Source organism: Ixodes scapularis, unplaced genomic scaffold (genome assembly GCF_016920785.2).
Source record: "Ixodes scapularis isolate PalLabHiFi unplaced genomic scaffold, ASM1692078v2 PGA_scaffold9__187_contigs__length_104089568, whole genome shotgun sequence".
NCBI classification, from domain to species: domain Eukaryota; kingdom Metazoa; phylum Arthropoda; class Arachnida; order Ixodida; family Ixodidae; genus Ixodes; species Ixodes scapularis.
Genome location: NW_024609884.1, coordinates 47627066 through 47643087, shown reverse-complemented (window position 1 = coordinate 47643087; position 16022 = coordinate 47627066). Strand labels below are relative to the sequence as shown.

General features: G+C 43.8%; 1 protein-coding gene across 4 annotated transcripts in view; it reads left to right on the top strand.

Annotated features, from left to right (window-relative positions):
• The window catches only part of LOC8031012 (protein charlatan), a 36091-nt gene extending 24640 nt beyond the window's left edge, over window positions 1-11451 (top strand). The window contains exons 6-7 of one of the 4 annotated variants that reach the window (XM_040209577.2): window positions 4582-4652; window positions 6208-6351. In XM_040209577.2, the coding sequence (XP_040065511.2) occupies window positions 4582-4652; window positions 6208-6228 (92 nt within the window). In that variant the 3' untranslated portion in view covers window positions 6229-6351. Of the gene's footprint in view, window positions 1-4581; window positions 4653-6202 lie in introns of all 4 variants that reach the window. The other 3 variants (XM_040209578.2, XM_040209576.2, XM_040209579.3) reach the window with 3 other exon arrangements.
• Window positions 11452-16022: the final 4571 nt, after the last annotated feature.

Below are 16022 nucleotides of genomic sequence, written 5' to 3'. Positions count from 1 at the left end.
ATTCAGGTACCGCGGATCGGCTTTCCCTTATAATCCACGCCTGGCAATATGGTGGCATCCTGTAGTAGCAACAGCTGACTATCCAAAACAAATTTGGTGCGGTGGTTATATTTCCTTTGTGATTCATTGCCGAGAATACTAAAAATGGCTCCCAATTCTGCATACTATATCGCAATCCCAATACACATATGCAAGCTTATCATTGCAGCCCTGCCACGTCAATTGAAGAAAGTGCGACTTGGGGGGTGTGACTTATAGATGACCAGGAAATGCAGTACATGGAAGTGGGCAGCCACTTGTACTGCTGAGCCATTCAGAGGGCACAGATTTCTACTTTGATTACTTTTCAGAGGTGTGCAACACTTTCAGAGTATCATGGCCGACAATCGCTAGTACTCAGTTTTTGAAAAGATGCATACTTCAACTTCATTGAATACTATATTCAGTCAAACCTGCTTTGCTAAGATGCAATTGTATCAGCAGTGGTGCATTTTTTGTAAAATCTTTTCTCTCGTGATATTGTTGGTACTTGTCTGAATCACAAGAGCCTGCACATTGCAAATGAAGTCTGAAGGTGGCAAGGGGTCAGAAGGGGTTTCTGAAATGTGTGAGAAGTAATTTGTGTGGCAGCATAGCTCCAGGACAGTAAACAGGGGACGCCAAGGTCGGCTGCTAGTTAGGTCGGCTGGTGGCCAGGAAAGGCAACTTGGAACACAGTACCTTTCATTGAACGATTGGACACGAGTGCTGCGTCATACAGTTTGTGGGGGTACAATATGTGCTCCATTTCACCTTACGTCCGGCCCCAGAGGACACTACGAGCCGTCCCAGCCAATCCAGCTCTCTGAACGTAGCACGTGACTACGCTTGCCGCGTGTCATGGCACTCTCTTTGTGAAACTCGCGCAGCCTTGGATTGACTTGTAGAAATAAATGAACTGCGTAAAGGACGAGGACAGAGGTAGAAACGAGTACGACACACGGAGCGCAGGTAGAAATAAATGAACTGCGTAAAGGACGAGGACAGAGGTAGAAACGAGTACGCTCCGTGTGTCGTACTCATTTCTACCTCTGTCCTCGTCCTTTACGCAGTTCATTTATTTCTACAAATCATGAACCAACTAGCCCGCCAAAAGGTGTTACTTGGATTGACTTCGATGGCTCGTAGCATCTCCTGTGGCCGGACCTAAGGTGATATGGGGTATAGGACAATAGAGCCTTGAGGTCGGGTGTAATGAATGCGACCATGGTGTGTCTCAAAGTTGCCAAAATTCTGCGCTACGTAGTGCTATACCTATCCCGCCAAACACCGACCAAGCCTCGTTGCATAGCTGAGGTGCGCAGACTTTTAAGGCCTGCGACCCCTGAAATACCTTAACGCCGTCCGGCAGCGCCCATCCCATCCCCTCCCATTGTACTTAACAATGTCTTATCGCCACACTTTATTGAAGGACCGAAAATAAGGTTCAGACAAGGAGTATATGCTTCTGTAAATAGTTGGGTTTCCTAGCAGAAACCTGGTTGAATGCTTTGTGCAATCGGAGTGCCGACAAGCCCTTTTTCTAAAACTGGCCGTACTCGCAAAAGTAAAAACTCAAATTTGACAGTTTTACGTGCCAAACCAACGACAGGCATCTGGCATGCCCCAGCGGAGGACTGAGGATTAATTTCGGCCATTTGGGGATCTTTTGACGTGCAACTTGGAGCTCAAACCTACGGCATCTGTAAGGCATATTCTTTGCAATAAGCCTTCGTCAGATTGCGGGCACCTCGGCCGGGATTCGGACCTGCCATCTAAGGATCTGTAGGTCAGCGCTTTGCCTCGGAGCCACCGTGGCGGCTAGTACTCGCACCGTTTCTTCAACCAAAAGGTTTTCGACGTCGAGTGCTTAAATCTGCCTCCAGCGTGCCATCTGAGGAGAAGGCAATAGACCCTTTTCGAAATTTCGAAATGATGCATAGATTATGTGCGGCCTCCATTAGTTGGTCATGCACCATGAGCACGCATTGGACACGAGCGCTTCGTCAGCATTCGGAGCACGCTTGCATTGAAACGCATTCCACACGAGTGCTGCGTTGGTACTCGCTGCAAACTCTGAACCAATCACAAGCTTCACGCTGGAAGCAATAAGACCAACTAGTGGCAGCTGCACATAATCTATGCAAAATTTTGCAATTTCGGAAAGGGTTCATTAAGATCTCGATTACCGCGTGGGCAACAGCGCCATGCTGGAGTGTTTTGGCTCATAATTTTTTGGACGCCTCCGCCGTCTCGTGTTTTTCACGGCACGCAATCTCTTCTATGGTTTGACAATGGTGCCCGGAACATGTCTCTGACTGGTGCGTTTAGTGTCCTATTCCATTCATGCATTGAAAGTGGTCCCGAAGTGGCAACAAATGACGTCGCAAAGATTGGAGTGTCGTGCCGTCAAAAAACGTTAGATGTAAAAGTTTTGGAGAAAAAAAAAAAGCACGAGGGAGTGCGAGTGTCACTGTTGTCGTGGCATATCCCAACTCCTAAATGCCGAAGCTTCCATGGACCATTAAGCTGGAGAGCAACCTGCAGCAAACTGGGCATTGGTCACATCCACCACCACTGCGACAGTGCCGGAATCGCGGCCGGCTACAATGTGACATTTCTACAATGTCGTTAAGCAAAAAATGGAAGGACCGTTTTTTACGACGCGGTAAACGTGCCCGTCGGATATGCCTTCCAGGCGCCGAAGGTGTGACCAAATGGTGCCACTCCTGTTTTTTTCATTATTGATATGCTATGCACACCGCTGTGGCTGCTGGCCCTTTTGTGCCTCTATGCTCTTCTAAACTGCCATTCACTATTACTGTAAGTGCGCCATGAAGTGGAGCTGAAGAAGGCTTTCACCTCAAAGTTGGTAGTAAAATATTCGGAGCAGCATCAAAGCGCTATCAGCAACTTGACTTTCTGCAGTCCCCGCGACCCCCATTTTGTGCATCTCTGGCATATCTGGGGCGCAAGTTTGTCTGCTTTTTTGCAGGGATTGTGGGGACGTCAGAACGCCAAGCTCTGATTGGTTCTGCTTGAAGGATGGTAGGAAGACCTCAAGGCAGAATGCCTTGAGTTCCCCACTATCCTTTAACCAGAGCCAATCGCAGCTTGGCGTTCTGACGTCACCACAACTCCTACAAAAAAAGTAGACAAACTTGCACTCCACATAGCATCAGCACAATTAAAAATAGTTTCATGCAAAGGACATAAATACAAGTTAGTGGTCTCTAGTTACAGTCTAAGCAGCAGTGCAAACAAAAAAAAATATCAAAGGCAGTGCTAGGTATGTACAGCACCCCCCAAATGGAGGGGAGTTGCCCAGTTTTGATGCTATCGTAAATGCTATGGTGTTCCAACTTTCTGGTTTCATTCTAACTGCTTGGTCACTATCCAGCTTAGGGAAGGTATTCTGGCCAATCCAGTTGCTGAGTGATTACCGAGTTGTGTGTAATCTTTCAGCGTTTTATCATTTGCATGGAGGTATGGCCAGATGGGCCATGGCTAGCAATAAGGAAGTTTGTTTGTGTGCCATTTTGGTTGCCTTAAGGGAGCTTACATGCGTCGAAATGGACCAAGTTTCTGGCTAAGCTAGATTTAAAAAAAAAGCTAGTCAGTTCAGTGTTGCTTGTTCTTCAGAAAAGTTTGGAATTTGGTTAAGGTTGTTGATGTTGGTCTATATCACTTGCATTCCTATAGCAGTAACCCATGCTGGGATCTTTAAAATATGCTTTATATGCTCTGTAAAATCTACTTCCAATACCATTGATTTCTATTGCTCTTGGGCAAAGTACCACCCCAAAAACTCCCTGTTTGGAGAGTTGGAGTCTTGACCAAGGTACTTGCATTAAAGGCTTATTGTGGTATAGGCACCATGTTACTGAGCTTGCATTTGCTAGAATGATGTGCCAGTGGCCTAATAAGGTAATCTGTAGCTGTTTTTTTTTTTTTCTTGGCTGTGCCAGGTGCCTTTTGTTGGTTTCTCATGTAAATACCCAAAGTTTATTGTTTTAGATTTCTAGTATGCAAAGCATGCTTCTATACCATGCTCAGCACTTAGCTTCAGATGTTCACTGCAAAATAACATGCTTATAAATTTATGCTCTATTATTCATTCTTCATATGGCAGTGCTAAGCGCAATATTGAGTGTGAAAAAGAAATAGCATTGGTTGGAAATTTTTGACAGTTTGGCCAAGTGAGGTCAGGTGCCGCTTGTCTAAAATAAAAATGCTGTACAAAAATCTTGAACAATCGGGGCAATCGCCTTCTGTCTTGTGCTAAGCCTGGTTTAGGCATGATCCTATGCTGATGCCCCCTTTTGAGTGAGCATGGAATATGGGCAGTAAGAACTCCTGGTGTCATGCAGAAAGCATGAGTCCTTGGGAGATTTGTACTAGTGCAATATTGTTAAATTTTGCATTACTCGACACATTATCATGGGTCTGCAGAACCGGTAAAGAAGGATGAAGTGCAATAAACACAAAGCTAGGAAAAAACATTTAAGTTGTCAGATTCCCGAGTTTTCTGCACTGTTTAAATGGCGCCTCTCCCCCCCGCAGATAGGCCCTGCGCCGATTCCAGGCCAGCCCCAGGCCCTCCTCCTGAGCTAGCACCTGCCTTGCTTGCATATGTTAGTGCACTTGATTAAGTAGAGCAGAAAATGTTTGTGTTGAAGGTACTCCACTAGGAAGCCCATTCCTTTCCTGCTTCTTTAACCTCTACTGCTGCTTGGAATATTCCTCCCATTTGCTGGTTTCATCCAGAAGAGCACACTTTAGATAGTTCTGTTTTGCTTACAGCATCAGCTCACATTTGCTTTTCGACTAATTAAGTGTTTTTAAATGTTAGTAATAATTTAAATAACATTAATCAGAAGTGATTATTTTTGGAGAGCATTTGAGATAACTTGCCATATATCTTGATGCTAAATCAGAACTTTGTTCCCTTAAAAATGAGTTAAATGTAGATTAAAATTTAAAAAAAAAAAAACTGTATATTTTTTAACTTTTTTTTTTTTAAATTACAGTTGCCTCACTTATGCAGAGCCTCATAATTTAGAATATTTGTTCATTCGAATGCACCAGCATTGTTATGTTTATTTTCTATACATATTTATATAACATTTTCTTTCATTCATTTCAAGTTGCTATGTGTAACCTTAAGGAAACGATTGTGTAAACTTAGACTGGTATGGCATTCAAACTTCTCATTGGCAAAGCCACTTCACTGAGGTAATTATGGTGCAAACAATATACAGAGTGACGCAGCTGGTATCAATGCCACAGTAGCACTTTTATAGCTTTTTATTTATTTATATATTTATTTAAACATGCAGGCCAAAAGGCTCTGGCAGGAGTAGCCAACACACTTGCGTACAGTTCAATGTAAACACAAAAAATATATTTTTTATACATGTTAATGTTGAAGACCACATTTTACTATGGTGGCACCACCTGACATATGCACATTTGTAACTTCCACTAGACCACTAGTTTTGATGACATTTTTCACCCATGCGAGAGAAATGAGAAAAAAACTGGCCATTGCATGTTCGGGCTAACTGTTCTGCACCCTGTAGTATGTGCTGCAGTTCCTCGGCTCAGTTGCAATGTCGAGTTCGAGAAAACAGAAATGACAACCCTCTCCTATTGATAAACTAGAAAAATAAAATGAAAACAGCAGCGTGACCTTGCTTCTGAGCAGAGGTAAAAAGGGGGGGGGGGGGGGGAATTGCCTCCCCCCCCCCCACTAGACGTTTCATAATTTTCAAGTAAACAATATGGGTGAGGGGGAGGAAAATTTCTTTTGCCCTATGTTCTCCCGAATAGTTCCAACGCCTCTGTACTTCCGGTACTTATAAGGATGTTTCTTGCAGTCATGCAAAAAACATTCTTTACCTTCACTTCTTTTGTTGATCATCCATAATTCAAAATGTGGTGCCTCAAACAAAGCCTAGCAGTGCCTTCAACTTTTAATTATACCTATTTGAATTACTATTACTTCACCATAAATGCGCTGTTTCACGAAGTCTGCATTTGTTGTCTTTGCCACATCGAGTTTTGCCATACAAAGGGCTTTTGTGATAGTTGAACTGGAATGTTGAGGCTTTTGCAGCACATTGCAGTTGCTTTTGACCTCAAATTAAGTGTGACCCTCTTGACCTCTCTCTCTTACATGGAGTGCAGCAACTGAGCAGCGAAGGCTAGCAGACTGCGTGTCCAACGGGACTTGTGCTGGCGGCATCGGTGGTGGCAGTGGCAAATGGCACAAGGCCCGTGAGGACAGCAGCAGCAGGCGTGGTGCTGGCCTGCCCTGTGCCCCGTCTCTGGACCTCCAGCTGGACCAGAGCTGCTCACCTCTGACCATTCCTTCTCCCACGTCGTTCCCCTACCGCTGCGTGGTCTGTGGCTTCTGTTCTTTCACCCAGGACACGATGATTGGGCACATGCGGCTGCACTCTGGCGAGACGTTGCGGTGTCGGGCCACGGACACGTGCTGCCGCTATAGCACCCCGTTTGAGGAGGTGCTGTGCAAGCATGTGGGGACCGAGCATGGCGATGACCATGCAGTGGCCCGTTGCCCGCACTGCGGGCTCCCTTGCGGTAGTGCTCAGGTGCTGGCACGGCACGCCGCGGAGGGCCACCACGGCGCCATCCCTAGAGGCCGCTGTGCCGACTGTGCCGCCACTCTCCTGCGCCATTTTGGATTTGTCGTTGAGGAGGGCGAAGATGCGCCGGGCAGGGTTGGCACGACTCCCGAGCTGCGGGCGCGGCGCCTGAAGCAGTCCAGGAAGCAGCCCATGCCCCGGAAAGTAGTTGTCTGCTGCTCGGAACGCTGTAACCAGCTACAGCCGACCTCGGTCTGTTCGCAGCACCGAAAGAAACGCATCCCCAAGACGGGCCTGTTGCGGCCTCCGAGGCTCACATGCTGGCGCTGTAAATCGGAGGGGGGCTCTAGGCCCAGGAAGGCATTCAGGTGTCACAGCAGTTATCTTGTTCACATGTATTGGTGCCACTCGCGGGAGCGTCACCGCTGCTCACGCTGTGGCTTAGGCTTCAAGCACGGCTATCAGAGTTACCTGCATGCGAGGAAACAGCACAGCTAACCGAGGCTGCTTCCTCGCCTTATTTTTGTTTTTCATGTTTTGCTTTGCGCTACCGGTGAACTCGAAAGCCTCAAGTCGAGGCGCATATAGAAACAGCAGTTTCCATTCCCCTGAAGAGTTCTTTCAGGTGGATATTTTTCACTCGTGTTTTGTTGTCATTGAGCAAGGAAGTCGGAATGCCGTTTTGAATGGTTGCAGTTTATCAGGAAGGGTTGACAGCATATTTGTTTTGGGACATTCTGCTTTCGCTGATTTTATAATTGAAACACCCTGGATCTTCAGCTCAAACTACTCAATTGGTGCAATTTGTCATCCCATGTTGTATAGCACATTTCTATAATGTACAGTGCTAATCACACTTAACCAGAGTGCATGCTGCACCTTTTCCTGCAGGTTTTGTCTTTTATGTGTGCATGTTTTAACCGCACTAGTGCCAGCCGATGCCTTTGTAAGACCCTCCTACATCCATCTAACACCCTTGAGGTCCATAAATGTGTCTCATATAACATGCATCAGTTTTGTTGGCCTAGAAAAGTACAGTTAAGTGTGGTTAGCACAGTATGTATTGTTACAGACTGTGGTTACTTGTAAGGATATTGGTTAAATTGGGTGTGGTCGTGAAGTAATTTATCTTCTTGAGCAGTTTGTCTCTAGCAGGCAGGATGAAGCTTGTTCAAGCATGCATTCAAAAGTAGGGCTTGATAATTTCCTGCTTTGGTGGTTATGGCTTCTGTACAGTTTGAGAAGTTCTTTCAGCACCAACGAAATGTTGACCTTCACATACATTTTGTACATTTATGTTGCCTCTATTTTCCCAGTATAAGGCAATTTGTTGCTTTTTTAATGGTTGTATAAATTTCAGGTTTGAGAACTTACATCTTGGGTCTTTTTGTTTTTACTGTAAAAATTAGGGTTCCGTGTTTTTTTTGGTAAATACTGATAAACCCCGAAAATAAACCCCCAAACCAGTTTTATCAAAATTTAATAAAAAAAGAAAACCTGAAAAACCTTAGATTTTTTTATGAGAAGCACTCAAGCCTCATGGAAAGGAAATATATTATTTACAGCTTTATTTTGTAATAACCTGAAACAGAGCCCCCCCCCCCCCCTCCTTCCGAACTGTCCACAATGTTGCTCCTTTTTAAGGAGCTTATATAATTTCCTTCCCTTTGAAAAAAAAAGAACCCCGAGACCACACTTCCGAACTCAAAGAAAATAACCCAAAAAACGTGTAACCCTAGTGATAATATAACTGCAGCTTTATTTGGAAATTACTCTGAGGGCTCTTTAAGTCAGTCATTCGAGAAGTTTACATTTGGGGTGTCTATGTTTTAAGAGTATCCAACATGGCATCTGAAGTGCTCTGGTGGGCTGAAGTTAGTTGTACAACCTGAAGGGCCTTACTATACTGAGTTAACAAAAATGTAGGCACAAAATTGGTTTACTTGCACTTCCAGAATAGCCATATATTATTTTCGAAGCAAGATATTGGCCGTTAAAATTGCACTACTGCTCTTTTAAAAAAAATTAAATACCACTCGCGATGTTTGTAGAAAACGTGGGTGAATGTGCAATTTATTTTTGCTGCATAGTATGCTGTACTTTATTGGTTACAAATATGGTTAGTTGCAGAGGGTGCTACACCATTCTGATTTCCTTTTATAGATGTACTATATATGTATGCCAACACTATCATTCTGCCAAGTTGGTAGGGTTGGTGTACTTAACATTCCGTTTTCCTTGTTTTTTTACCGAGGAAATTTAGTTTTTTTTACATTGTACTATCACTCAATTTTAGTAAGGGCACATTTGATTTTTTTCTAGAGTGGATTGCACAACATGAGCTTGTTGAATAGATGTAGTTTTGACATTTTGCAGTGATATTTTAAGAGCTAGTTTTATATTATAAATATTACTAGGAAAGAATTTAGTTCAACTGCTGACTCCTTTTGAATTTGCATCTTGCAAGTTCCAAAGATACAACTTCTTTGCATAGGCTAACTTAATGTTTGCAGGCACTTGCAAAAACAAAATAAAACTTTTTGTAAGGAATGGATACATAAAAAATACCCTAAATTAAAAAAGAAAAGGTTTAAGATTTTTTTTTAAAAGAAAGTTCAGAAATCATACCAGCCTGTGAAATGTGTTTATGGCAATACTTTCATAGGCGAGCTGGTTGCAGGTACAGGGGTCAGCAGTACTCACTGAGCTTGCACAGTGCATAAACACTTCACTGGAATTTAGTTTCCAGCAACTTTTAATGCCATGTAGTTTTCACGGCATGTTCTTTGTAAACATGAATAGTTTTGTACACAGCGTCTGCAGCTCGTTTGTTGTAACTCCTATGCTTTTCTTCCCACGATTGAGCAGTGAGGGATTTTATTGTTATCCATACCAAGGGGTGCTGGGGAGATCCTTGCACTTTTATGAGGCTTTGGACAGTGTCCTGCATTCTACCTCATGTTTGTGATAGACTGTTTCTTTATGTTTAAGAATCAGTAGGTTCAGCAATATGTTTTAGCCTGCACGAGATTGTGGTTTTCAATGACTAGTTGGCGTTCTATTATTTTTACTCTTCATATCCTGGTTTTGCTCTTAATAGCTTCACTGGTTATTTATGCCACACACAACTAATTTGATTTTGTAATCAACATAATTTCAAGTGTTTTCAGCTGTTGGTGGAGACATTAGGGAGGTTATGGTTTCTGTGCAAACTACGTAAGGTATTGTTAATTTAGCAAAGCTGGGAACAGTCTAGCTGGTATTACTTTCAGACTCCTGCAGATGTCCAGTGCCTAGGTACGATGACTAACCTATTGGGCCCAAAATATTTTGCATTTTCAGTTTGCATACTGAATTCAGTACCTGCTGGTGGTTTGGTTTTAGGCGAAGTACATTAGTCATTTTAGGTGGTGAAGGTCAAATCAATGATGCACCATTCTAGCTAACCCAGTTTTCTTGGTGTTCTTGTTTTAAAACCGTTTGATTTAGTTTAAAGGATTTTGGTATGCAAGTCTTAGTGTGCCAAATCTTTTAGCACTGATTGAACACTGGAATTGGGCAGAGATTTATTTAAGTTGTTTTTATTGTTATATGTTTCATACTGTTCTAAATGAGATGTTCTACTACATTGTAGTCAGATTATATAATAGATTATGTGAGCTTTTGGGTTATTCTACAGGAGTAAGCAGAAAAGGGACATGAGGATGTTTCCTTGTGCATTTTCATGGGAGCAATGCAAGGTGGTGCAGGTTCATGTGCTTTGAAGTCACTTGCCTTTTGAGCTCAGGCATCCTGTGCATTTTCAAGCTTGCACCACATGTCTTGCAACCTTTGTTTTGTTTAGCACTGCAATCTTTGGTTATTTCTTGGGTTGCAGTTGGATTGCATCAGTAAGAGCTAAACAGAAGACATTGAACATTGTGATATCTGCTGTGACACTTGAACCCTGTTGAGCATGTGTTTCCATCTTTTTAAATGAGCAGGAGCAGAACCTTTCCTGGTGATATCTTGGCGATTGTTTCATTATTGTGCATGCTACAATCATACCTGTATATCCAATTTTTTTGGTAGTATGCATAGCGTGTGCTCCCCCAGGCTTTACGAAAGGAAACAGACCAGTCAGCTTCGACACAGACAGTGGCTGGATATGGGTGTGTAGATGTCTTTGACAAATTGGTGCATTCTGGCTGCTGCAAGTGTTCTGGATCAAAGCCAGGTCTGTAGTGTTTCCTTTCATATTGTTCGGGGAGTCCCTCTTAAGGGGCATGCAAACTGGTGGCGTGATTCGTGAACGGCTTCCCGCTCTGTTAAAAAAGCTGGACTCCCTTTCTATTTTTCTGTTTGAACACGACAGCGAGCCTTGGCAAGCTGTGATGGTCAGAGAGGGGGAAGCGATGTGACTGGCCCACCCCTACCAATGGAAATAAATGTCTCTGCCATGTGCGCGGTGCGTTTCACTGCACTGAGCGCCAGTTTTCATACCCCTTTATTTGTAGTGAGGTCATTTTTTTTTTTTTTTTTTTACAGATCTGAGACATCGTTTTTTTTTTCTCACTTAAATTGCACATTTTGCAAGTTGTCAGATTATTTCCAGTTGCATGTTACCATTTAAATACTGAATGTAAGTAAAAAAAGCATGCATTCATTATTTGGAAGGTTGGAAGTTGTGCAAAATTGTCATCTGCTATAGGAAAAAACAGTACTACTTTAGCATCCAAATGTCTACTATTTGTTTGTATTGTAGGGTACATGAAAAAAACATTTATGAAAAGTATGTAATTGGAACTGTATATTCAAAAATACACCACTTTTTTGCATTGTCTTTGTTTCTTAAATGTATAACTGCTTTTTCTTTTTATTGGGGGGGGGGGGGGGGGCGAGAGTTGTGGCTAACTCTAGTTTGAATCATGGTTCTTAGAGCGGTGCTTGTGCCACTCTTTGTATAGTGTCCAATGCTTAAAGAACGCAATCACAGGAAACAATTAATGAAATAGTGTAAGACAGTGGTGGCAGAGCATCATTCAGAGCCAAGTGCTTGAGGCCAGAGTTGCTTTTCATGTGTTCCAGATTACAGCAGAGAAATCGTGAGACAAAATGGCCCGTTGCCACCCACCATAATTCTTATTTGAAGAATTATGTCAAACTGTGGTAACTATAGTTGGTGATAGGTTAAAAATTCGGGGGAAACTCGTCCCACGTCTTTCCACTCGAGTTTGCTCTGCTAAAGCGGAAAGAGGTGAATGGCCGGGGGGAAAACGGTCTTTGCCCCGAAAGACCGTTTTCGTGGGACGGTTGCCACATTAATATATGGGGCCCATATCACATGAGCGAATGACGTTTTAGCGAATAACGGAGCGCATGTATTGTTACCCCCCCCCCCCCCCCCCCCCCCCGCGCGGCTGCGTACGCAGTTTTACGGCGGCAGCTTGCGGCGGCAGCTTATTACAAACATGTTAACCCACTTGGCCCACCCGTCTATTCCCTAAAGTGTGCGACATCTACCGAGTGCTCTTTGCTAATCCTTTAAATCGTTTTAAAATTCCTTTTTGTGACTTTTTTAAACAAGATATTGGTGTGTTCGATATGATACTGCTCCTTTGAACACATATGGACCAAAAAAATGAGCGCCGAAATTTTGTTGTAGTATCTCGGCAAAATTCGATTTTTTAACCTATTGCGCTACGATTTCGCTGCGTTTTTTAAAACTTGCAAAGAGCGAATTTATCTGATGAAAATGTAAAGAAAGCAAAAGGTTTAGCTCCTATGGAAACGCAGCGAAGCCACCGGTCTTCAAACAATACGGCGCCGTTTCGCACGGGAGACAAGAGATGGTGGAAGCGGTCGCGACGCCAACTGCCGCCAACGAACGAGCATACGGCGCCGAGGCGCCGAGAGCCGGCGTGTTTAGCAGACGATCTTTTTGACTCAAAAGCGGCGCGAGTTCCGCAGGCGGCGACAGTCGCAGAACCAAAATCAGGCGCGGTAAGAACAAGGAACTGCAAAGCAGAAAACATAAATACCCCCCCCCCCAAAAAAAAAAAAAAAAAAAAAATCGGAATAACCCGGAAAACTATTGTTTTGTGTCCATTCCATGTGTTTTATTAGTAAGGCTGATAAAAAATGCATTGGCAAGTGATATAAAAAAGCTCGCGCCGCTTTTGAGTCGAGAAGATCGTCTGCTAATGACGCCGGCTCTCGGCGCCGTATGCTCGTTCGTTGGCGGCAGTTGGCGACGCGGCCGCTTGCGCCGTCTCTTGTCTCCCGGGCCAAACGATACCCTAATCTTTGAAGACCGGTGGTTTTGCTGCTTTTCTATACTTTACTTCCTCAGGTAAGTTCGCTCTTTGCAAATTTTACAAAATAATGCACCATCTGTGGGCAACGCTGCACAAAATCGTAGCTTGATAGGTTAAGAAACTGAATTTTGCGGTCGATTTAAAGAGCCTGGCCGCTACTTGGGACACCCGGTATATTGTTCGAATGCTAAATTGTATGTCCGAGTCCTGTCCATCGGTAAACACGTTATTTGTGCGAGTGATATATGCATGCCTTTCGGCTGTCTTCTGGAGTAAATTATTTTCGACAGCTAAGCGCTTTGTGGTATGACACGCGGCTGAACGAGCGGCGCCGTAAAAAAAAAAAAAAGAGAAAAGAAAGAAAACACCGTAAAATAAAACAAACATTCTAGTTGCATTCGTTCTGTAGCGCGCGCGCACAACAAAATACTAAGTTAAAACTTTTTTTTTTTTTTTCACATGTGGTTCAATGTTTTTTTCAATGTCCTCGGGAAAATACATACACCATGAAACGCAAAAGAAACGGCGCTAAAAGACGAAAATTTAGCCTCCAGCTGTGTTTGAAATTGCGCCTATGCAGGCTGCACCTATCGAAATCACAGTTCACTCGGTTAGGGATAGCAGGGACGCAGGGACGCCGGCGAGAGACTAGCCTTAAAACTAGTGATTGGGCTCAAAAAAGTTATCTTGTTTCTAGGGCCGAGTGTTTCTTGGAAAATATCGCTCTTTGACGCTGCTTGATTGGTCCCACTGGCTTGTAGCATCGGCTACGCTTGACTTGAAGTGAAACGAAGATTTCTGGACAACCGCGCTGGTCGGTTGATGCGCTGCCCGGTTGATCGTCGACATCGTCTAAACTTCCAGACGATGTCGGCGATCTCGGGAGTTAAAAGTCGCTAGAAAACTGCAAGATAGTAGGATGGCGGACACTGTGGTAAGACAAAACCAAGGTCTTGTGCTCCTGAAGAGATCACTTGATTTTCATCTCTGCCACATAAGACCACTTCAGTAGTTGCCTGACCGGCGGGTAGAGGGCGCTGGCGCACTCGCCACCATTAGGTCCCTTCAATTTGGTTGGTTTCAGTTTCAACGTGTACTCGATTGAGTTTCTGTTTCATGCCGCTTTCGCTTAATTTTCTGATACAAATGTATTCTTTCTAGCTCACACCAAATAAAACAATGATACCGAGCCACTGGGAGAACCACGAAGTGGTTTTGAGCCTAAATTGGAAGCATTTTTGCAAACACCAGATGCGTCTGATTAAGTTCATCGTTAATTTCGGCCAGGTTCGGCGGTGAAACAACTTCGCTGATGCACAGGGAGGATTACCATCGTCCGTTTTCAGAGAAAAATAAATAAACAAAGAGCAGGGGGGGGGGGGGGGGGGGGGACTAGCTCCACCTCCAGCACACGCTTGTTGCCTGCCGCCGTGCTTTGACTGCGCGTGCACCGAGCGGTAGCTCGCTCTCAAGTCAGCGATTCGACTGCTCTTCTTAGATTGTAACAGACTATAATGCATGAGTGTGAAGAAGCAGGTCGACGACATGATTAAGAATCTGCTGATTCACGAAGAACAGATGAACCGACACGTTTACTGCTCGATGTCTGGTTTTCGTAGTCGTACACCGACTTTTTGTGAACTATACCGAGATACGGAAAAAGGTTTTCTTAGTGACGCAGAGAATCTAGAGAAGAAATAATATTGTACTGGTTTGTTTTCTTTAAAAAAAGTACTGGGGAGTAATATTTCGATAGACCAACCTGGGCCGAATAGGAAATTCCTGTAACAAAAGTAGTCATTCACAGCATTTCACAGTATCGTTCTCATGGTACGAGATAAGTGACAGGCCCGTCAAATAAAGTCTGACATTTAACTTCCGTAAACTTTGCCAAATAAAATTAAAGGGCGCAAGTGATGTGATTTCCGGCAAGTGGCTGAAATCGAACACCAGGGCCGGCTTGCTCGAAGCAGAGTCTCACTTGAGACTGCTCAAAGAAAGCGCTGTCAAGGCTAGCGCTCGAGCTTAAGCCGAGTCACAGACGCTCGCGCGTCCGAGTCTTGGCAGCGCTTTCTTTGAGCAGTCTCAACTGAGACACTTCTTCTAGCAAGCCGGCCCTGGTGCCACCCCAGACCTGTCTGCGTAGAAAGTTCTTTACTGGTTTGAACAGATGCGCTTTGTAGATTTCGGCGTCACCAGTCACCGAAAGTTAATCCCTATTCGCCGTCGACAACGCTGCACTTGGGTGGTTTTCATGCCGACGGATTCTTTTCGGCGTCACATATTGCGGACCCCAGGCACCCTCGAGCTGACTGCGATAGCTTCTTACACGGGGATTCCAAACCGTTGAAATGAATGAAATAAATTAAACATGGTTATTTTAGGAACATTATTTAAGCAGTTGAAAGACTGCAGACATGAGGTCAAGAACGGTGCACAATTTTTTTTAAATTCACAAATAAGCCGATCATTCGAATGCTTATATCGCAAAAACGATTAAGTACTACAATCAGATGTAGGTTTGATATCATGAACAAACAAATTGCCTGATCTTGATGTACCATTATTTCTGGCCTCATAAAAAAAAAATACAAGTTAAACGTTCGTTTTCTATCTTGTCCACGAGTTTACACATATAATCAAAAGCAACTTTTTTAGATATGTTATAAATTCGAAGAACGATACTTTCATAAAGCACATGTGGCTATTTACGCTGACTATGTTTCTCGATCACCTTTCTTGGGATCCTAAATGCGCAATCATATATACACTTTGTACTTCCAATCCCCAGTGTTGGGCCACTATCGGTAAGCAAACCTGAGTTGTCATAAGTATTGACCTTTGGAACCTCGTGCTGTCTTATCTTATACTCAATGTGCGTGAACGCTAACGCTCATTCCTGTACCATATAGCCTCTTCTTCGCATGTAGCCGGCACATCGAAGGTGAAAATAGTCAAAACATAATTATGTAATGCAATTAGGCGGTAACTATAAGTATCGGGTGTCACCTTTCGAAGTAAGGCGAGAAACGCGGTGAAATGCGACGAGAAACAGAAATTACGCGCACGCATCCGCCAAGGCGTGGAAGGGGAGCGG